The sequence below is a fragment of the Crotalus tigris genome, unplaced genomic scaffold (assembly GCF_016545835.1).
Source record: "Crotalus tigris isolate CLP2741 ecotype Arizona unplaced genomic scaffold, ASM1654583v1 scf7180000023636.1099087, whole genome shotgun sequence".
Classification (NCBI taxonomy): Eukaryota; Metazoa; Chordata; class Lepidosauria; order Squamata; family Viperidae; genus Crotalus; species Crotalus tigris.
The window spans coordinates 1,055,042-1,079,257 of record NW_024100093.1 but is presented as its reverse complement, the minus strand read 5'-3'; the positions used below and the strand labels follow the sequence as shown (position 1 = coordinate 1,079,257).

Sequence of the window (24,216 nt, the reverse complement as noted above, 5' to 3'; positions counted from 1 at the left end):
GCAGGTACGCCTGCAATCCAATGTGTGCCAGGATAATCTCAACAGCCATTTGCTATTTGGGACTCCAAGGACACCAAGCGAGTTATTAAGGTTCATTCAAACCACCTGCACTTGAAAATGAAGAACCAAGATGACAACTGAAATAAGCTGTAGATGGCCCCTCACCTCCTGGCAGCCATTACAGGAGGTAGGAACATGATGAATGCGGATAACTAAAATAATTTCAGGCAGAATTATGGGATGCAGTTCATTCCCACCAAGATCTTTGGTTTCTTAAAATATTTGGCTTCTTCCAACAGCTGACATAAGAACTAATGTTGTAATTCTGGGCATCCTTGTAGTAATCATTTACTAATTTATTATGCTTATTTATTTTAGTAGTAAAATGTATACCCATCCCATTAAGTACATGCTGGATAAGAACTGTATTGGCTTATAAGGCTTTTTGAGTGGCTTTCTGTTCAGTAATTGGTCCCTCAAAATGGAAGAAGGAAAGCTGTTCCATAAGACAATAGGATAAGCAAGTCAAGTACTGTAGCCCTGAGCCGTGGTGGTGCAGTGGTTAGAATGCAGTATTGCAGGCTCATTCTGCCGACTGCCAGGAGTTTGATCTGATTGGCTTAAGGTTGACTCAGCCTTCCATCCTCCCAAGGTCAGTAATACGAAGACCCAGAATGTTGGGGGCAATGCTGACTCCACAAACTGCTTAGAGAGGGCTGCAAAGCAAAGTGAAGTGCTATAGAAGTCTAAGTGGTATTGCTACTGCTTCTCTCAGGTGTAAAAAGTTGGAAGATCTGCTAATCTACCTTTCTGCCAAATATACAGGCTGATCTGATCATATGTTCCCTTTGCCAACTTTCGAGTTTCTGCTTTCCAAGCAAAGAAACGGGTTTTTATTGTGTACAAAAAATGGACCACTTACAAAAGAGCATTTTAAAAATCATTTTGGTCTGTACCAGGACAGTTTTTAATGTGTGATGTTCAGAAGCTATGACGCTTTTGTGGACAATCTATAAATTAAGGTGTAAAAATATCCTTGTAATCATAATCAAAACATCAAAATAGCAACGAATATCAGCATTTGGAATTCCAGAATATCATTGTGAAATTTGATTACATCTTGCTACTCAAAGCAAAAGGTGAAAAGATGGTAAGTTAGTTGTATTGTTGGAGAGCAACCATTCTGGATTGAAGGAGAGCTCAAGCAAGAAATCAGCCTGGACTCCCTACATAAATACAAGAGAATAAGCAACCATCCCCTCCTTCAAAAGCCTCTGAGCCTTATCTGGTCTTTATCAAATGAAGGCTGTCAATCTGGGAAGATTCCTGTACTATGGGCAGAGACCAATAAAGTAGCTAGTTGGAATGCAACACATGTAGGTCTTGTGCCAGATTGATACATACTAAGGGTTTACTTGTAAAATGATCATTCTTGAATAAAAGTAGTTCTATATTTTTATTAAAAAATATTTCTCACTCTGAGAAAAATAAAAAAATAGCTTTAAAATTTGATAGATACACAAATAGATCTCACTGTATGCAGAGGAGTGCATCAAATCAGTGGAACTCTCAGTCTGTACTTTCATGATTAATCCACTAATGCAGGCATAAGATAGTCAACTTATCTGCTGTGAAATATTTTACACAAATTGCTGCACAAATTGAAAAAAATCAGAAATTCAACAACAAAATGCAAAAGAATACCAATATAGGATATAACTTAACTGACACCCGGAATCAAGTAGCAACACCATGTTCATAATAGTTGAGAATCTATCTCACAACTCGGGGGAGATGATAAAAGAGCTTCACCGCAAAGGAAAGAAGTTGAAAAACTTCTCATTGTTGCAGTGGTCAAGATTTGTATACTTTTGGTCTTCCTCGTTGGGCCACTCATTCCTTTTGAGGGGTAAGGAATTCTGGTAATAGTGATGGGCAGCATCTCCCATGAGGTAAGGATCCTCTGGAGACAGCTGGCAAAAGGATTGGCTGCTGTTACAGAACAGGGGTGCTTTGATTTCAGATATATCTTCCACAAGTATATTTCCAGGAGATCTGAAGGAGTGGTAACCAACCTTCACTGAGGTTTCCCACCTACTAGGAACATGTTGGGGACTTAAATCTACTGTATTAAAGGAAGATGGAGTCTCGCTGGGTAGACCTGGCAGAACTGTAGTAGAGCCACTGACATATTTCATTGATGGAAGATGCCTTCCTAAGTCAGGGTTTTGATTCCAGCTTTCTGGCTCCCCATATTCAGAACAGTCAGACGCTAACAATTCCATTGGGTCTCCACTATCATATTCACTGCTTCCAATTGGCTTGTATTTGTCCAAGTATTTGCTGTAGCCCATATCTGGAGTGTGCTCTAATACATAGGGCAACTTTGTGGAACTGAAGCCTTTGGTGAAAGTCAAGCAATTATTTAGTTCTTGAGATGGGTTCTCTCTGAAGTATCCACTGAAGTTATTGTGCGATATTCGGTCTTCATGTTTGGGAACAATTAACAGTAAAGTATCATCCCTTTGCATCTCTCCTGTCAGGGACTTAAGAAAAATCCATCATAATACAATTCAGCTTTAATAAAGATCCATTCATTCTCAAAGCAAAATTATAGTTGAACTCCAAATGTTGGGTACCTACTCAAATTATCATGTGAAGTCACCCTGCTCTTTGATTCAACCTTTTGAATGTTCTCAGTTACTGTGAGAGTCAGTTCTCACACAGACAGTCAAAACGCAAATAAAGGCAAATTTGATCGTTGTGGGAAAAAAAGGCCCGATAGGATCAGTCAACTTGCCCCAAAGAGGGAGTCATATTCTCCACTAGGAAGAATTTTTAACTCACTTTTTCTGCTTTCTCCATTTTCTCTCTACATTTAACTTGACCTTAAAACAGAATCCTGTCTTTTTTCTGTGCTGGATGGTTACATCTGATGTATTTTTTTTTTTTTTTTTTTGCGAAGCAATAAGTTACTTCTGGTAAGACTAATAAGAAAATGTAAAATTTCCTCCTCCAGAAATAGAGCCAGAAAGACCAAGAAAGGTTTCAGCAAATGAAAGCTATTCCTTTCTAAGGGAGCTGATAAGTAACTTAATAATGACATTACACCCAAAATTTTGAGCAGGTTTTTTTTAGTATAATATAATGCTAGATAAATGAGAGAATGCATGGACAAATGGACTAAAATTCACATTAAATTATAGCTTCACAGAAAACTTTTATAAAATGACGTATGGTTGGTACTTCACAGATAGACTAGTGAAAATGTATAAAGGGATTTCTAATAAGTGCTGGAAATGTAGTCAAAATCTAGATTCATTTTATGCTATGTGGTGGTCTTGCAAATATGTGAAAACATACTGGATAAACATAACAATGACTATGCAGAAAATATTTAAGACACGAATATCAATGAAACCTGAAGCTTTTCTGTTAGGTTTGATGGACAAGCCAATTGAAAAACAATTTGGGGTGCTATTCCTGCACATGGTAACGGCTGTGAGGATTGTACTTGCCAAATAGTGGAAAGAAAAAGGAATGCTGACTGTTGAAGAGTGGATTTTGAAATTGACTGAATTTGCAGAGGTGGAGAAATCAACTGCTTTAATTAGAGATAATGGACAAGACAGTTTTACAAGAGACTGGAAACTGTTTGTGGACTTTCTACGGGCTAAATATAACAGATGGTTACCAGGCATTTGAAGAAGAGTGTAATGTTTAGCTCAACCTATTGACTGCTTTTTCTTCATATATCTATATCTGTACATATCTATATCTATACCTGTAGCTATATCTATAGTATATAGATATAGATGATGATGATGATAATAATAATAAAAAAGTTGGAAGGGACCTTGGAGGTCATCTAGTTCAACCCCCTGCTCAGGCAGGAAACCCTATACCATCTTGGACAAATGGCTGTCCAGTCTCTTCTTAAAAACTTCCAGTGTTGGAGCATTCACCTCTTCTGGAGGCAGGTTGTTCCACTGGTTAATTGTTCTAACTGTCAGGAAGTTTCTCCTTGGTTCTAGGTTGCTTCTCTCCTTGCTTAGTTTCCATCCATTGCTTCTTGTCCTGCCTTGGAAAATAGCTTGACTCCCTCTTCTTTGTGGCAGCCCCTGAGATATTGGAACACTGCTATCATGTCCCCCCTTGTCCTTCTCTTCATTAAACTAGACATACCCAATTCCAGCAACCGTTCTGTATATGTTTTAGCCTCCAGTCCCCTAATCATCTTTGTTGCTCTTCTCTGTACTCTTTATAGAGTCTCAACATCTTTTTTACATCGCGGTGACCAAAACTGGATGCAGTATTCCAAGTGTGGCCTTACCAAGGCATTGTAAAGTGGTATTAACACTTCACATGATCTTGATTCTATCCCTCTGTTAATGCAGCCTAGCACTGTGTTGGCCTTTTTGGCCGCTGCAGCACACTGCTGGCTCATATTTAGGTGATTGTCTACTAGGACTCCGAGGTCCATCTCACTGTTACTACTATTGAGCAAGGTACCTGTGCATTTGGTTTTTCTTGCCTAAATGTAGAACCTTGCTTTTTTCACCATTGAATTTCATTTTGTTAGATAGTGCCCAGTGTTCACGTCTGTCCAGATCCTTCTATATCTTAAGCCTGTCTTCTGGAGTGTTAGCTATTCCTGCCAGCTTGGTGTCATCTGCAAATTTGATGAGTTCCCCATCTATCCCCTCGTCCAAATCATTGATGAAGATGTTGAAGAGCACTGGGCCCAGAACAGAGCCCTGAGGCACCCCACTACACACTTCCCTCCATGTAGATGCGGTTCCATTGAGAACCACACGCCGAGTACGGCCGGTCAGCCAGCTGCGGATCCATCTGGTGGTGATGCTATCTACCCCACATTTTTCTGTCTTGTCAAGTAGTAGGTTGTGATCTACTATATATATATATGTGTGTGTGTGTGTGTGTGTGTGTGTGTGTAAAAGAGGAGAATTTACTGCTTTTTCTTTTCTTTCAGCACCCAGAGTGAAGCCTACATGTTAAATGTTAAATTTATTTGATAAATTTTTCTTCTTTTTTGTACACTATATATTTTTCTTTCTTATTGATGCTGGTGTTAGATGTATGCTTTTGTTTTGTTTTGTTTGTTTGTTTTTCTGTTTTCTATTTTACTTTTTATGATAAAACAATTAAAAATATTAAAAAATAACATTAGAGAGATAAATTCACATTTAAAAATAATAAATTTACAGGGAAAGTGTCCCTTCCATGGAGGCTGACTACTGGTGATTCCATGTCAATATTCTTTTGGGTGTCTTAGAAATAATATTTATTTATTTATTTACACAGCAAATTTATATAGCTGCCCATCTTACAAAAAAGTGATTCTGGGCAGCGTACAACAAATATATAAAACAATAAAGCATAATCATATGGAAGAGTTTGGCCATTGCCTTCTCCCAGAATTTGACTTTTTGACTTCCCAGTTGATGGTTTTGATGGGGTTTTTTGGTGGTCTCCAATACAAGTGTTTACTAGTGTGACTTTGTAGAATTTTTTTTTTTTTTTTAGATCAGCCAAATTTGACTAAGTGCTACCTAAGTGCTACCTCTTAGCTCAGGGGTGTCAAACTGCCAGCCCGCAGGCCGGACACGTCATCCAGAAGTCCTGCCCACCCCATCACCGGCAATGGCAAAACTGTTCCGATACATTGCACGACATCACGTGACATCGCGAGTTTGACATGTCTGTCTTAGCTTGATTTTTCTTTGGATTATTATATTATAAAGAAATGGTTGCCACCAAAGGAACCATCCCTATTGAGGAACATAACTCCAGGGAGGGCAAATTGTACTCAGGCTTTACTAATACCAAACCTTCAGTCAATTCCCCCTTCTTGCTGAGTCCTCGGTGGATGCTCAGCTTCAGGAGGCCCATCTGTGACAACAGTATGTGGTCATTTGGGTATTGGATTCCACAAAAATTTACCTCCATCTCTCTGTTCCTCTTCAGTCTTGGAGAAGTTGAAATATATGCTTTTTGTATTGACCTTCTTCCTTCTGCTTCCAGTTTGGTTTCTGGTCTTGGGTGATCATGAGCTCCCTTTGACTTAACAAATAAATGAAAAGAGGCATAATAATATAAAGATAAGAAACAATTTATAGTATCATGCATACCAGTGAAAGAGGTATAAATTCCAGAATGGCCTTAGGGCTCTAAATTAAGTTAAGGAATTTAATTAAGGAGAAATTTCCTAACAGTGAGGACAATTAACCAGTGGAACAGCTTGCCTTCAGAAGTTGTGGGTGCTCCATCACTGGAGGATTTTAAGAAGAGACTGGACAGTCACTTGTCTGAGATGGCATAGGTTCTCCTGCTTGAGCAGGGGGCTGGACTAGAAGATCTCCAAGGTCCCTTCCAGCTCTATTCTATTCTATTCTATTCTATTCTATTCTATTCTATTCTATTCTATTCTATTCCTAAAGTTATTTGTCAACCTGCTCCAATTCTTGATTTTATTTACTTAATTGAAAGTACATTTTCCTGATGTAGATCATCTTCACCATATGTGGGGGGAAAGAAATCTCATCCTTCTACTAACTTATTTGTTTATATGGTTTTTTTTTAAAAAAAACTACGGTATTAAAATGCATGGAGTTTTTAAAATTTCACAGAGACTGTGAATTATTTTTAAAGAAATGATTAGACTTTTGGGGGGGATTTTATCTAGACCAGGCTACTATTTGCATTTAATTAATAAAATTAGAAATTAGATAGGATAACATATTTGGGTACTATTTAGTTCAATAATAGATCTAAAAATATATATGTATTTGTATGTACATATATGTATATATGATTTCAGATTCAGGGATTATGTGGGAAAGAGGTATCCTATTAAATATGCTTAAGCATCAAATCAGGTTTAAAATATGATTTAACACCTTCTAGAACTGCAATTCCTAAGAATCCCAATCATTTTGTTCCTCCTAGATGGGGCTTTCCAGGGCTTGCAGTCTCGAAGTATGGGGAAAATGTTATGGAAGAAATCGGATTTCATGAACTGGTTGCAAATCAATATAAGCTCAATGAAGAGTGCAAAGTGGCATGTGGTGTTTTGTGTGGTTGAATTTTAACATCGGTTTGGTTGGAAATATTGACCCAAGACATTCGCTTTGGCTACCAGATAACCCAATGGGATTTATCTTTAATAATTAAGGACATGGTTGGGCTCTAATCATTTAATGGGGACATACCATGGTCATGTCTCTCTAGATCAGGGAACAAAGACAGAAATTTAGAAGCTTTTCTGGATTTGGTTGATGGTACTGTTTTGTGAGTTTTGTGTCATTTCTTTCAACAAGCTTCTAGCAGTTGCTGGTATGACCCAACTTGTATAAGATTGGTCCCAAATTAGAAAGACTTCCTGGATCCCCCAAAGCAAAATATAAGGCCAAACATCCCCTGGGTTAAGAACATCCTGATGGACAAAAACCTGATTAGTCTACATCCCAGGTTCCACTTTGGCAAACTAGATGAATATTGGAAGCTTCCAAGAAGAACCCAAAGGGTATAGTCCTCTTCCATCATTGTTCCTACCAGGTTTTTGTCCCTACCCTTTCAATATCATGCATTGCTCATCATCAAAATAAAACAGGTCCATGTGAACTCGCTCTAAATGAATCAAATATTTGTTTTGTTTTTACTTACCTGAAAAAATATGAACCGTCCTTCATGTCTCCAGAAGTTTGTTACAGGATATCCACCATGGCCTTGACATGGAATCAGTTTCAAAGGCCCATTACAATTAGGACATGGTTTCCCTACAGGACATGGACTACTCATTACTTCCATTCAAAGCATAGTGTAAGATTAATCCAGTCTTCAGGTTATACAGCAATAATCATCATTATGAGCATCTAAATCATAATTTAATGTAGAATTCCAAACCTGAATCCCCACCAGATATGTGGACTACAGTCCCAGAAATTTCAGTAGTGGCCACACCCTAAGTGAGAAGTCCGATAATTGAAATCTACAAATCTGGAGAAGGTTTTTATAAAAATAAAAATGAGTATAATTAGAAATGGTCATTATCCAGTGCAAAAGTTTAAGCTTTCCTGATCCAGATTGGAAGCATATTTATTTGGTTAAAAGAAAACTGGTAATGGTTTCCCCTGTCCAGTTGTATCTGACTCTAGAGCACTGTCTCATCTCCATTTCTTGGCCAAGGGATCCTATACTTTTCAAAGATGCTTCCATAGTCATGTGGCCAGCATGACTATATGCCAAGAAGCACAGAATGATGTTACCTTCCCACTGAATTGGTAGCTATTTATCTACTCACATTTGTATGCTTTCAAACTACTATATTGGCAGGAGCTGGGACAAGCAATGGGAGCTCACCCTGTCCGCAGCACTTGGGTCTCAAACTGTTAACTTTATAGTTGATAAGCACAGGATCTTAACTGCTAGGCCACTGCAACCGCCTGGTATGTGCTATTTATTTCAAGGACATTCTTTTTCAAGGATATTTGATTTGTTCATATAAAAGTGATTTCACATGTACAGGGGGCTTTCTGATTTTCATACAGCATACGATACATTTCAAAACTTCTCCTAAACTCCAGGAGTAATTTTTCATGTATGCAAGGGTTTGGATTAAAAGAAGTCTACACGTGGACCTTGGATTTTTAATGATGTGTAGAGCCCACTGAAATAAATGGAATATTTCTATCCATTGTTCTGTCCACTAAATATTGTTCAAACTTGTTCACTTTTGCTTGCTTATAAATCCTAAATATTTGTTCTAGAAAAAGAGACAAATGCACCAGAGATAAATTCCTTGTGTGTCTAATCAGATATAGCCAAATAAAGTATTCTATTCTATTCTATTCTATTCTATTCTATTCTATTCTATTCTATTCTATTCTATTCTATCCTGTTCTATCCTGTTCTATTCTATTCATAGGTACACATTAATTAACGAAAGGACCTATGCATGATTTCATAACATAAACCCAATTATGTTTCCCCAGAAAAAAAACTCTTTGAAATAAATGGACGAACGATTACAGCCTCAATATTACCGTTCATATTTTTCCAAGCAAAAATATTTGACAAGGTATCTATTTACAGCGTTCCAAAATTGCCTCAAGTTGTTTTGTAAAAGAACTTAGTAGCTGAAAGTTATACTTTATCTGACTTTCTCTACCGTTGCAATATTTTTTACAACACTATTAACGATAAACATCAGCTTGTAAAAGTATGCTTTATATTACTCAACATTTTAAAAATAGTTTTCAAATATAATAGCAAAGCATATACCACATCTGTAAAGAAAGTCGGGAAAGAGAAGGAGATTAGTTAATTATAGGTAGTTCTTGACCTATGTCCACAGTTCAGCCCAAAATTTCTGTTGTTCAGCAAGGCAGTTGTTAAGTGAGCTTTGTCCCCTTTTGTCACAATTAAGTAAATCACTGAAATTGTTAAGTGAATCATGTGGTTTTAAGTGAATCTGGCTTTCCCCATTGACTTTGTTTGTGGGAAGCCAGTTGGGAAGATTGCAAATGGTGATCACATGTCATAAATACATCCCAATTGCCAAACGCCCAAATCTTCATCGCATGACCCTGGGGACGCTGCAATGGTCATAAAGGTGAAAACCGATCATGTCACGTTTTTCAGTGCCCTTGTAACTTTGAGTGGTCACTAAAGGAATGGTTGTAAGTCAAGGACTACCTGTAGGTGCCGTTGTTGTTGTTAATTGCGAAGTTGTGTCCGACCCATTGCGACCCCTGGACAACGTTCCTCCAGGTCTTCCTGTCCTCTACCATCTTCTGGAGTCCATTTAAGTTCACACCTACTGCTTCAGTGACTCCATCCAGCCATCTCATTCTCTGTCGTCCCCTTCTTCTATTGCCCTCAATCTTTCTCAGCATTAGGCCCTTCTCCAGTGAGTCCTTCCTTCTCATTAGGTGGCCAAAGTATTTGAGTTTCAACTTCAGGATCTGGCCTTCTAAAGAGCAGTCGGGGTTGATCTCTTCTAGGACTGACCGGTTTGAACGCCTTGCAGTCAAAGGGACTCGCAGGAGTCTTCTCCAGCACCATAGTTCAAAGGCCTCAATTCTTTTGCGCTCAGCCTTTCTTATGGTCCAACTTTCACAGCCATACATTGCAACTGGGAAAACCATGGCCTGGACTATACGCACTTTGTTGGCAGGGTGATGTCTCTGCTTTTTAGAATGCTGTCTAGATTTGCCATAGCTTTCCTCCCCAGGAGCAAGCGTCTTTTAATTTCTTGGCTGCAGACCCCATCTGAGGTGATCTTGGAGCCCAGAAAAATAAAATCTGTCACTACCTCCATTTCTTCCCCATCTATTTGCCAGGACTTGAGAGGGCCGGATGCCATAATTTTGGTTTTTTAATGTTGAGTTTCAAGCCAACTTTTGCACTCTCCTTCTTCACCCGCATCAAGAGGCTCTTTAGTTCCTCTTCACTTTCTGCCATTAGAGTGGTATCATCTGCATTCTTAGGTTGCTGATATTTCTCCCGGCAATCTTAATTCCAACTTTTGTTTCATCTAGCCCTGCCTTCTCATGATGTGCTCTGCATATAAGTTAAATAGGCAGGGCGACAGTATACAGCCTTGCCGAACTCCTTTTCCAATTTTGAACCAATCAGTGGTTCCGTGTCCAGTTCTCACTGTTGCTTCTTGACCCGCATATAGGTTTCTCAAGAGACAAATAAGATGGTCTGGTATTCCCATCTCTTTAAGAACTTGCCACAATTTATTGTGATCCACACACATTGAGTCAGACTCAAATCCTGGAGACCTGGAGAGGAACAAAGGTAGATCCAGCAACAATCTGTCTACCTCCAAGATTTTAGTAATCCATTCTATCCCATCCATCCACTTGACTTTTCTGCCTTCTACATTCTTCAACCTTGCCCAGAATGGGCCATTGTCTGTTAGCATCAGATATCCGAAAGATATGATTTTCTGTTTGCTGATGATAAGTATCAAGGAAGTAGTCAGTCAGTTTTAGCTTGTCCAGGACTTATGGGTTCTTCTGGCCAGGGCTTTTTTTCTCATAGAATGTCCAGAACAGAGTTCTGGCACCTTTTTTGGATGGAACCTTGTAGGGTAGGCAAGGCGGGTTGTATGACGTGTGTGAGTTCCAGCACCTTTTTTTTTTTAAGAAAAAAAGCACTGCTTCTTGCACTCCACAGTACTTAATATTCATCTCAAAACCAATAGTTCCATGTCTCTGTCTTCTTTGTCTCACTCTTTTTTAATGTCCAAGTTTCATAATCGCATTACCTTTAGAAAGGCTGTTGCCATAACTATTTTCATCTTGGTTGTTGTCAAAATATCATTCACGATCTTGTCTCAGGTGTTGCCTAGCTGCTCTCTCACCAGAATGGAGTAGCAACCACTTTTGGAGGACAGGCATCTCCTTTCCATCATGAATGTGAACTTGAGGAACATTTTCTTGTTGCAATTTTAAAGTGTTCTTTTTCCCTCCCAACAACACCTACAAAAATATAGGAACTTCCTGGCAAGCGGAATACGCTAACTTGGAAAGCTATTTAGCAAAAGAAGAAGGCTAGAGTTAGTGTCAGAATCCAATCATATTTCATCTTTAATTATCAAATATAGAAACTCCCAATTCTGCCTTCTTTGGATTCTGCCATAAGAGGGAGAGAAGGGGGAGAACAAAGGGGCTTTATGGCCCTCACTTCCTTCAATACACTTCAAAGAGCTGAATGCTGAATGTGTGTTTATTGTAACATCAAAGCGTTAGCACTAGAGAACCTTATCATAACAAAGCAGAGTACTTGCCTTTCATGTAGTTACCTGAAGTCTCCATTCAGACGGAAGAAAGAAGAAAGGGGGTGGAATTGTGATACTTGAAACTATCACTGGAAGGGGGGTTGATTGGGTGGGACTACTGGGGAACCCCTTAAAACCTTGAATGGAGAGCTTGAACCCCAAGTCCTGTCTAGCATGCCTGCAACCATTTTCTCTTAATAAAGGATTCCTGTTGGAAGAATTATTCCAAGAGTTCTGTCTTCTTAAGATGCAAAGTGGGGTGGGTCCTTACATTAGACAGGACTTGCAAAATTAATCCACCTGGAAGGAAGACCCTTGCCGGGGGATTTTGCAAAAATTTACCATGTCAGACAATGGAGCAAGAGAGGGGGAAAACTCCCTGGAAAGAGAGCCGCTGACCCAGTTGGAACCTTGCCAGATGTTGGGATCCGAGAGGCCAGATTCCTCAGGAGAAGAAGTGGTGGAGACACAGGACCACAAGCCTCGCTGGTCGATGGGCGTTGGAAAGAAAAGTGAGTGGGGAAAGGAATCAAGAAAGGTGACCCTGAGACGGGGGACCAAGCAACCAGAATGGAAGCAGGAGATGGAGAAATCCCTGCACGCAAGTGAAGAGGGAGGAAGCTGGGCACCGTACTCAGACTGGATCCTAGAGAAAGCTATTGACCTGATGAAGAGAACTCTCAGCTCCCTAGGAGAGGAGAATACTGAACCCTACGGCCGCCCCAGTTCCTGGAGCCGCAAAGGGAGAGACACCGAGGGGGACATGGAACCTGCAACCCCAGGGACATCTACTGATCCAGGAGCTCCCACCCCCTACCGGACCACAGATGGCAATCTGGACGGAAGGCACTACCACCCACAACAGAGGCACCGATCCATTCCAAGACGTCCACCGTTGGAAGTGAAATTCAAAGGGGAGCCAACACGCTTGGGGTTTTTCCTAACCCAAGTCCTCAGCTACATGGAGGAATATGGGCAGGATATTCCCAGCGACAAAGCCCGCATCCGGATCGTGCAATCTGCCCTGGATGGACCAGCTGCGGATTGGGTAGTGAACTTGCATGACTCCAATGCCCCAGAACTCAGTAACTTCAACCGTTTCATGTCCTCTTTGAGAAGACGATTTGAAGACCCCCTGGCTGATCGCAAAGCCCGTGAAAGAATAACAACGATGAGGCAGGGCAAACGCCCAGTGGCTGAGTATACACAAGAATTCCGGGCCATTGCCAGCAAACTGAATTGGCCAGAAGACATCCTCCTTGGCCATTTCAAAGACGGACTAAACTATGATCTATATGATGCTTGCCTGCCCCGAGGGGACCCACATCGACTTGAGGAATGGTACGTCTTGGCAGAGGAAGCAGAAATCGACATATTGAAGAGGCACCGCCGAGGAAACAGTGACTATATTAATCCCCCCCATGCCCGAAGCTGTGAAGGTGAAAGCCTTAATAGACTCTGGCTGTACCCGCTGCCTCATTAGCCCAACACTAGTGGGGAATCTGGGCATCCCATCCAGGAGACTGGAACAACCAATCTCATTTGGCCAGCTAGATGGATCCATAGCAGGGGGGGTGCCAGCTACCCTAGCCACTTTGCCAATACATCTCTCCCTGGGCAACCATGAAGAGGACTTAACGTTTGTGGTGACCCCAGGTATGGAATGCCCAATGATTCTAGGGATGGAATGGTTGAAAAAATGGAACCCCTGGGTAAATTGGAGGACGACAGAAATCAAATTCCCGAAGGGGGACCCTATGGACTTAAAACCCCAAGGGAGGCTACCAGAATCAAGAATAGAAAAAGCATCCATAGGAGAGGAAAAAAGATTAACAGAAATACCAGAGGAATATAGGGACCTTGCTGAAGTCTTCAGTGAGGAGAGGGCGAATGAGCTCCCCCCCCACCGACCCACAGACTGTACCATTGAATTCAAGCCTGGGGCAAAACTCCCGAAGCCCAGATTATACTCCATGAGCCCAAAGGAGAAGGAGGAAATGGAAAGATTTATAAAAAAAAACCTGGAGAGAGGTTTCATTGAGCCAGCCAAGCCTAAAGTGGCTGCCCCGGTCCTTTTTAGAGAGAAGAAGGATGGCTCTTTACGTTTATGCGTGGATTATAGGGCCCTGAATACAATCAGTGAAAGCAACCTATACCCGCTGCCCCTCATGAAAGACATGCTGTCACACCTATCGAAAGGGAAAATTTTTTCTAAACTAGACTTAAGGGAAGCTTACTATCGAGTGAGAATCAAGGAAGGGGACGAATGGAAGACTGCATTTAACTGCCCCATGGGGTGCTATCAATTCAAAGTCTTGCCATTTGGATTACAAGGGGGCCCTGCAGTCTTTATGCAATTAATCAATGACGTTCTAAGGGAGCACCTGTTTAAGGGGGTCCTTGTTTACTTGGACGACATTCTTATCTTTACTGAAACAAAAGAAGAACACGTCAAACTTGTCAGAGCGGTTTTAAAGAAGCTGCGAGCCGCTCACCTATATGCCAAACTCTCAAAATGCGAATTCCACCAGGAAAGGATAGACTACCTAGGCTATCGCATATCCCCACAGGGCATTGAAATGGACCCAGAGAAGGTCAAAGCAGTACTAAATTGGGCACCACCCCGCACAAGAAAGCAACTACAAAGTTTCCTGGGCTTTGCAAACTTTTACCGCCAATTCATCCCCTCATTTGCACAGATAGCCTTGCCCCTCACTAACTTACTAAAAACGAAGGGAGCATCCTCAGTAAAACCTAGCCAGCCACTAACATGGACAATGGAGTGCCAAGCAGCGTTTGAGAGACTAAAGAGACTTTTTTCTGCCGAACCAATACTAAGGCACCCAGACATGGACAAGCCCTTCGTAATACAGGCAGATGCAAGTGATGTGGCAGTGGGGGCTGTGCTATTACAAGAAAATGATGATGCAGTATTGCAACCCTGTGCATATACATCCAAGAAACTCACGGAAACAGAACAGCGCTGGCCCGTATGGGAGAAGGAGGCTTATGGGATACGTTGGGCATTACTCACGTGGCGACAGTTCCTGGAAGGCAACAAAATCCCCTTCCAGGTGTGGACTGATCACAAAAATTTAGAAGCCCTGAAAACTTCCAGGAAACTCAATCCCAAACAAGCCCGCTGGTCCCAGCATTTTCACCAATTCCAATTTAAGCTCAAACATTTACCAGGAAGAAAGAACTTCCTGGCAGATGCACTATCTCGCATGCCCCAATATAACAGCGCACGAACCACAGACTCTAGACCAATAATGGCAGAGTCACAACTGGCAGCACCAGTAACCACAAGAACCCAAGCCAAAATAAAACCACAACTGGACAGCCAAACTGGGATTGAATTCAGAAAAAGCTTGGAAACAGATGAATGGTTCCAGAAAAACAAAAATGTGTGCACAATGAGAGACGGGTTGCCTTGGGTAGGGGAAAAGTTATATATACCAACAACTCAAAGAGTAACTTTCATGCACCTTTGCCATGACACAAAATCAGCAGGGCATTTTGGATTTGTAAAAACTTTACATTTAATTAAACGGCAATTTTGGTGGCCATCCATGAAAAAGGACATTGAAAGTTATATAGCCAGTTGTCCAAAATGTGCCACGGCAAAGAGGTTGCAAGGGAAAGTGCCAGGACTATTGCAAACAGTGGCAAGTCCCTCAGCCCCCTGGAGAGAAATAGCCATGGATTTTATAGTGGAATTGCCAGAAAGCAATGGGAATACTGTGGTCTGGACGGTCACGGACTTGTTTTCCAAACAGGTGCACTTTATCCCTTGCCAAAAGATTCCCACTGCAAAAGCCTTAGCAAAACTTTTCATCCAACACATTTACAGATTGCATGGGGCACCCCAACGCATCATCTCTGACAGGGGGGTGCAATTTACGTCTGCATTTTGGAAGGAATTTTTATCCCTCTTAGGAACCACTCAGGGACTGACATCTAGCCACCACCCTCAAGGAAATGGGGGGGCTGAAAAAATGAACTCCGTACTTAAGCAATATTTAAGATGTTTTCTTAGTTTCCAGCAGACCGAGTGGGCGGACTTACTCCCTTTTGCAGAAGTTGCCTACAATAATGCAGTCCACTCCAGCACAGGTTACACTCCTTTTCAAATAGCCACCGGTCAAAGTTTCAACCCCATGCCAGAATTAACCCCAAACGAACCAACGATCCCCTCGCTGAAAGAATGGATGGAGAAATTACAAAACACCTGGCCAATAGTCAGAAAAGCACTAGATGAAGCTAGGCAGGCATATGAAACACAAGCCGATAAAAAAAGGGTTGAGCCTACACCATTCATTATAGGAGAAATGGTGTACTTATCTACAAAATACCTAAAGTCCCTACAGCCCTGTAAAAAACTTGGACCAAAATATATAGGACCTTTTCCAATTAAAAGAATCATAAATCCAGTAACAGTAGAATTAGAATTACCCAAAAATCTCAGGCAAATACACCCAATTTTTCATTGCAGCTTGCTGAAAAGAGAGCATCAGTCACCTCTACGGCCAAAAATCCCCCCCCCCACCACCTCCAATCATGGTGGAGGGTGAACAACACTTCGAAATAAAGGAAGTCCTTGACTCTAGGAGATATCATGGAGCAACTCAGTACCTAGTTGCCTGGAAACACCTCCCTCCCTCACAAAATGAGTGGGTCCATAAACGTCATGTCAGAGTCCCGAAGCTATTGAAGAAGTTTCACACAGAGTATCCTAACAAGCCTAACTAAATTTTATACTTGTGTTTTCTTTCAGGTGGATCTCTCTTATTTTTAAGAGGGGCCGGATGTCAGAATCCAATCATATTTCATCTTTAATTATCAAATATAGAAACTCCCAATTCTGCCTTCTTTGGATTCTGCCATAAGAGGGAGAGAAGGGGGAGAACAAAGGGGCTTTATGGCCCTCACTTCCTTCAGTACACTTCAAAGAGCTGAATGCTGAATGTGTGTTTATTGTAACATCAAAGCGTTAGCACTAGAGAACCTTATCATAACAAAGCAGGGTACTTGCCTTTCATGTAGTTACCTGAAGTCTCCATTCAGACGGAAGAAAGAAGAAAGGGGGTGGAATTGTGATACTTGAAACTATCACTGGAAGGGGGGTTGATTGGGTGGGACTACTGGGGAACCCCTTAAAACCTTGAATGGGAGAGCTTGAACCCCAAGTCCTGTCTAGCATGCCTGCAACCATTTTCTCTTAATAAAGGATTCCTGTTGGAAGAATTATTCCAAGAGTTCTGTCTTCTTAAGATGCAAAGTGGGGTGGGTCCTTACAGTTAGACTTAAGAGATCTGATTCGATTTACCAGATGGAGTACTACATGATTAAACATTTGTTTGAATATGGTTAAAAGAATAGATAATTTTGGATATAAAGGGGTCCTATAGTAAGAGGGATAAGAGAAATAAGCAATATAGTATTTTTTTATAATATATAAAATGTTAAAATACTGGGATGATGTATGTGGATAGAAAGTTTAGCCATTTAAAGGTAATTACATTTGAGAGAATTATGACTGAGAAGAATGATTTGAATACTGAGGGGGAAGTAAGCTTAAATAAGATTTTTGAAAATAGGACATATAGTGACTCAACAAGATGACTTTTATAAACATAAGCCGCTCAGAAAAGATGTTATTTGTGTATGTTATAGGATATATAGGTAGTATGGTATCTTTATAATATATAAAATATGAAAATATTGGGATGCAGTATGTAAATGAAAAGTTTGGCTATTTAGGTAATTAATTTTGAGAAAACTATGATTGACAAAATGGTTTGAATACTGAGAGGAAATTAAGTTTAAATAATAATTTTGAAAATAGGACACATAGTGACCTAACAAGATGACTTTTACAAATACAATTGGAACATAAGCTAATTAGAAAAGATTGTTATATATGGATGTCATTGTTATCTGTACACACATAAAAAATGTTTATATCCCACCTTGTATGTATTGAAAATATTATTATATTTATCTAATGTTGACAAAGGAAACTACCATTGGAAGAAGGGAAGTTCAAGGAAACACACTATTTATTAATATATTGATCATGGAATTATAGAAATTAATTATTATTGATTGTTTTTTCAAATATATGAACCCAGACAACATGCTGTTTACTAAGCACTAAAGATTGTTATTGCAAAAAACCAATAAAATATATTTAAAAAAAATTAAAGTGTTCTTTTTCCCTTTAGATCATCTTGAACACTTCTGTCCATTTTGACTGATGTGCTTTGCAGGCTAACCACAGCAGTTCATTGACAATGTCCCAGAGGCAGAAACATCACTTCAAGTACATCAATGGCTACCTTAGTATCTAATGTCTTCTAGAGCTGCTTTTATCATATATGCTATAATATGATAATAAGTATAACTTTTGCCATTTGGATTGAAGGTAGCAGCAAGATCCAACCCCCTTAATTACTTTTTTTCTTTCTGTGTAAGTTAAGTTCTTCTACCTTAAGTGACTGCAGAACTGTGAAATGGTGAATCGCTACACTTATTTGAAAAAAGCCAAGGGAAACATACAAAGTTCAAAACAACAAAATGGAAGAATTATAAACAATTTCCCCAGGTTTTAATCCAGGAATATTCTAGTTACAAAGAAAGTGTTGCAATTATTGTGATATGCCAGCTATAGCATTTGTAGAAGCTACGAAAGACCAGCAAGGCAATAAGAAAGAAAATTTTATTTAAAACCTTGTTATTATGCCTTGATGCTTTCATTTTGTATATACTTTCAGTTTAACTGGGTTAGTATAGTATACATAGGTATACATATGTATTCATGGATATGTGCACATCCATGTGTATCTTTCTCTCTCTCTCTCTTTCTCTCTGCATCCGTATGCACATATCTATAAATACATATGTATACATATAAGCTAATACACATTTATACTGAAAATATATATACTGTAAATATACAATACTACACACACATACACATGCATATACTGCACATGCATGGGGGTACACATACATATGCATAATATGCATACCCATATAAAAGCATATTTAGGTAGGAATACCCATATGGAAGGAAAGTGATTGGCCCCGGTTTTTTAGGAACAGAGAAGTGGGAGGGCATATATAAATAAGCTATAGCTTTCTTTCCTGGGATGAATATTTTTTTAACTTCTTCTGCACACATGCATGTTAGCTACCTGATTTCATGTCCCTCTTCTGTTTCTGAAACCTGCCTGTTGATGTGGCATTTTTCTCCCCTTGTGTGATGGCATATGTGTTTGTGTGAGCAACTCAGGGTTATAATACATAAGACAGGCAGTCGTATATGTCTTTTAGATAAATTATATTTAAATTTTATATATACTTTTATATATGAATGTGTTTGGCAATATATATATAATTTATTTTATATATTTATTCATTTTATAGTCCAATTTGTGAAGGCTTTCAGTATAATCTTTCCAACTTCCTGGAACCCAATTTTCTTGGATTAGATGTCTACTGTGATTATTCTTGAATATCCCTACTTTAGCGGTAAACTTTTCTATGGTTTTTGGGTCATCTTAAAAATAGCTTTCATTATTCTTTTCCCTGTTATTTCTTTCTCTGTGTTGATTCTCTTGGAGGCATCTATTCTTGACCTTTATTGCTTGACATTGAGAGTCTGCATTCAGCATCTTTCTTGTAGCCCAAGGCTTTCATCCTTCATCTTTTTGGTCTGTCATGACAACTTGTTTTGACAATCATTTTGCTTCTTCCCTCCTTGAAATATTGTTCTGCATTGTTTTTTATAGGATCTTTTTCTTTCGCATAACTCTTCAGGTTCTCTTTTGCAGAAACTAAGAATGGTAAATGTGTTCACCTGGATCTCCTATTCTACCTGTAGGTCCTCCAGTCCAAATGTTGCTGACACACACTATTTAATTTACTAAGTTTCACTAGTAAATTTTATAGTAATTATTCATGTTCTGTTACATTGCTCCACGAGGATTCTTATATTTATATGGAATATAAATATATGGAATATGGACAACCAACTCCTCTTACTTCCAAAAATGCCTTTTGAACCTAGGCAAATCCCACAGACATCCTTAAAAAAATAAAATGAGAGACTGATACTGCACAACAGGGCTTCGTTTGAAACTGTGTCCAACTGATCTAAAAATGAAAGTGAGGGAAGGAGAGAGGAAGAGAGAATGAGAGGAGGGACGGGAGGAATCTTGGCAGTGTATACATTTTGGTCAGTGTATACATTACAATCAATCACTCTGTATATGTATAAGCCTCTCTTATGACAGCTGGTCTGTGAAAATAACCCCATCAAGCTCTTAAATTTCAACTAAATACACTTATCCCCAAAGTTGCCTACCCTTGGGCTAATTATTTAAATAGAAGGATGTTTCTATTTCATTGGATAATAGTTCTTGGGGAGTTGATACCTCATGGAATCATCAGCACAATAGTTTGGAAATCTTCCTCATTTCGTTTGGTGGAGGAAAGCAAATATCAGAAGAGTAACAATAGCCCCCCAAAAGTGCTTTGAAGACAATAATGACTCACAAATTCTCTTAATCCTATTCCATATTAGTAGACTGTGTTACAAGGGGAGGAATATATCAATAAGGGAAAAATCTTTCACCACTGACATGTCTTTGAATATCTTCATGTGGTCCTGTCTCCAATATGTGTCAGGAAACGTTATACAACTGTCATTATGGTTTTTATCCTTTTTTTAAATTACCAAAGGCCCTTAAGGAATTTTCCTTGAAGAAATTGGGCAAATGTGTAATTGTGTAAATTATGGGATCACCTTTCTTCTTTTTTGTGATGCATAGAGGATCTTCTTGATGAGGCTACTTCAGAACACAAGGGATAGTCTTACAACTCAAAAAAATAAAAATAACAATAAAGGAGCAGTGTCCTTTTCCGATTTCTTAAGCTAATCTACAGACAAAGAACAGGGTTTCTCCTGCTCTTCTAGTATTTATTTATGTTTAATTTTATTTATTTACTATTGTGGTAATCTGCTCCAATCAGTAGGTTCTGGGAGGCAAATAACAGTAGTAGTGGTAGTTGTAGTAATAATAATATCAATAACAATAACAATAATAATAATATAGTAGTAGTAAGATGTATGCCCCCAAACTATCAGCTGATTGAAAATTATAGCAAAAGAGAATTTTTAAAACAGCCTTATGAACACTAGTAGGAACTTTGAATATGAGGTGGAAGAATTACATGAACTTCTTAGGTTAAGCACTTCCACCTAGGTGGCGCAGCAGTTAGAGTGCAGTACTGCAGGCCACTTTAGCTGACTGTGTTCAGCAGATCAGCGGTTCAAATCTCACCGGCTCAAGGTTGACTCAGCCTTCCATCCTTCCGGGGTAGGTAAAATGAGGACCCAGATTGTTGGGGGCAATGTAAATATATATATACATTGCTTACTGGTGTACACCGCTTAGAGAGTGCTTACACTTAAAGCGGTATATAAGTCTCATAAAATAAAATATAAATAAATAAATAAATGTGTCTACCAAAGACCAAAGGCCTCTTGTCCATGTCTCCCTGGTCTCACCTGAGGGGGGAGACTCAAAGCTCTTTTTAAGTTATCCTCATCAAACTTTGATTCCCCCAAATTCACCAATTGGCAACCACTGCAGAAAGTGTTTCGTGGTCACCTTCAAAAAAAAACCTTTGGTGTCTCTTGATGTGACGGGCTACTTCTGTTTCCACTGCCGAAATCAGCTGAGGTTGAGCCGCACCACATGATCAGGCTAAAACAGCCGATTAAACAAAAATCTGGGCCTGCTGAGACTGACTGAACTGAGTGAGCATATCGTCAGATGACTTCACCAGATTTGAAGCATAAACTCCTATGAGCCCTTGATACTGAATCACACAATAGATATCCTAACTGCATCTATAAGCGCAGCGCTGGGTCAGACAGAGCCCTGAAATGATAGTGCTTAGGAAAAATGAAATTATATCTCCCAACCTGCTAACCCCAACCCAGATACAAGGGAAATCCTAAAGGCACTGAGATTTGGGCAATGAGAAATCAAAAGCCATGAAAATCTCCATAGCACAATCATTTACTGTTACTCAGTGCATCACCCTGAAGATTTTGCATTAATTTATTTCAATGGAATCTCCACTGAACTTTTGTAGTAGCTTAACATTAGATTGCAGATTTTTTTTTTAAGGGGGATGGTTGGATTGGCTCTTGTGATTAAAGTTAGTTGGGCTGCAAGCAGAAAGGATCTTATAGGGATGATTCCTGAGTATATTTTCTATGAAAGAGAAGCCAACTCAAGGAGTGCAGGAGAACAGTCTCGTCCCTATGACATACTTACTTTGCTGTTTCTGCCTGGCTTTGTCACATATGGCTGGTCTCAGGTACAACTTCCCTCCATCTAAAGTGGAGCAATCACTGTCACAGACCACAACGCCAAGGCAGGATTTTTTTAATATGCGCGAGTTGTGATTATTGGTGTTCCTCATGGCCCAGCTACTCAGGTGCCTCTGAGCATTTTTGTCATCTGCGCCGTAGATGTATTTTACGTAGGAATCGGGCCATTCCTGAAACCAGTCTGTCTGTTTCACATCCTGCGAGGAAGCCAAAGAAGTTTACATTTGACATGAAGAGAGAGGAAAAAAAGTAATACAGCTGTTTTTCGTTCTGCAGATTTCTGAGTTCGTGACACAGGCTGAGATGATTTTGAAAAGTTTAGGCTATACACCCAGGAAGAAGACTTGCCAGAAAACGTACCAAAGGTTGGAAGAGAAAATATTTAGGCATTAACTTCCCATCCATGGCTCTTAACCTTTAGTCATATATACAGTAATAGGATTGGATATTCCACTGAAATCGATGGAAATTTAGTTAAGCATGATGAGAGAATCTGTTTCGGTGACTCTGTTTCAAGGCTGATTAATCAGCATTCAAGCCAAAATATCTGTCTTGTTTTAATATCATGGGATGGCGGTACAAGGACAAAAGTAGGTTTCAAGCTACTTTATTTTTTCTTTTTATACATTACTGACTTTTATATTTAATATATGCATTATTACTTGCTGACCCCAGGTCATTAAATATTAGCATGTCTGAGAATGACAGAACTAGGTTAATTACATTCCCCAAGAGGGGAAATGTTAATTACGCTCATCTTCAACAATTCCAAATATACCTGTCTTCTTGCAAGAGGTGGTTTTAATCCATGTGTGCACAGAGGAAAATGCAAATGTATCAGAAAAATGATACATTAGTTTGTGGCTATTAGTTTGGTGAAAGAATAGAAAAAATATTGCAACAATATAGCAACAATTGCTGGAATGAGAATACAAGCTGCCAAGCCCATTTTGATCAATTTAATAGGGTGTCACCAATCTTTGGTGAATTCTCCTCTCCGTAACATCAGGGTCAACCAGTGACTTTCAGAGGTTTCAAATTGGAGGTTTGAATTACGTGTTAGTTTCGATGACAATGGGTTGGATGTTGACTCATCCCATTGATCAGTGTTTCCCAACATTGGCAGCTCTGAGATGTGCATGCGGACTGGGGAATTCTGGGAGTTGAAGTCTAGACATCTTAATGTTGTTTGCATTGGGAAACACTGCAATGGATCACTAGAGATTTAAATAAAATAGTACAATCCTATATATACATATTTACATAGAAATTTATTCTGCTTAGCTCAAGAAACAGTCTACTGAATGGATCGCACATAAGACTAAATCATGGTTTCTTTAGCCTTGTTTAAAATGAACCCACAGCCAGAATGTTAGTTTCAGGGCACAGCCATCTTATTCAATTCAATTCAATTCAATTCAATTCAATTCAACTCAACTCAACTCAACTCAATTCAAGCATGTTCTGAATCAAATTAGTGATCTACTTAACACGTCCATGCAATTTTCTTGAAAACAGAATGGAAATGGTTTGTTGTTGCTTTCTCTGAAAAAGTTTTCAACTTTTAGCCTACTGCCCAGGTAATCTCTTATCCCAATAGAAGGTCCCACTCCACTTAACTTCCAAGCACAGGTAAGGTCAGCCTGATGCTGCCACCTGCTGATGCAGGTAGTATTATATGAAATAATACTACCAGTAATAAATACTGCATTAATAATAGTGACTAAAGATAGACCATGGTTTTTGCAAAAGTTAATATGGAAAAAATAATTTATGTTTGTGTAAAAGGAACATTACGTTAGAAACCACCTACCTTGGGAAGTTTGATGTCATTAATATCCCAGCTGAGAACTTCCTCATTTTTAGAAGACAAGTTTTCTCGTTCCATGCCAACATCAGTAACAGCTCTCAGCATGTCAGGATTTGTCCCCTGGGTGTAACAAGAACAGCCTCCACTGTCAGTTTTTGAAGTGGTACGGCAGTCCCAGCTAGC

General features: G+C 39.5%; 1 protein-coding gene across 1 annotated transcript; it reads right to left on the bottom strand.

The window, feature by feature from the left end:
* Positions 1–1,808: 1,808 nt before the first annotated feature.
* Positions 1,809–24,138, bottom strand: GCM1 (glial cells missing transcription factor 1). The gene is made up of 5 exons (XM_039320325.1): positions 24,037–24,138; positions 22,168–22,420; positions 7,687–7,799; positions 5,965–6,084; positions 1,809–2,546 (listed from the first exon to the last, which is right to left on the bottom strand). The coding sequence occupies exons 1-5, from the start codon at positions 24,136–24,138 to the stop codon at positions 1,809–1,811; spliced, it is 1,326 nt and encodes a 441-aa protein (XP_039176259.1).
* Positions 24,139–24,216: the final 78 nt, after the last annotated feature.

Coding starts and splice junctions, on each gene's coding strand:
- GCM1 (XM_039320325.1), bottom strand. CDS start 24,138: ATGCTGAGAGCTGTTACTGATGTTGGCATGGAACGAGAAAACTTGTCT. Junction 22,421..24,036: donor ATGACATCAAACTTCCCAAG/GTAGGTGGTTTC, acceptor GCTTCCTCGCAG/GATGTGAAACAGACAGACTG. Junction 6,085..7,686: donor GACGGTTCATATTTTTTCAG/GTAAGTAAAAAC, acceptor TTATTTGTTAAG/TCAAAGGGAGCTCATGATCA.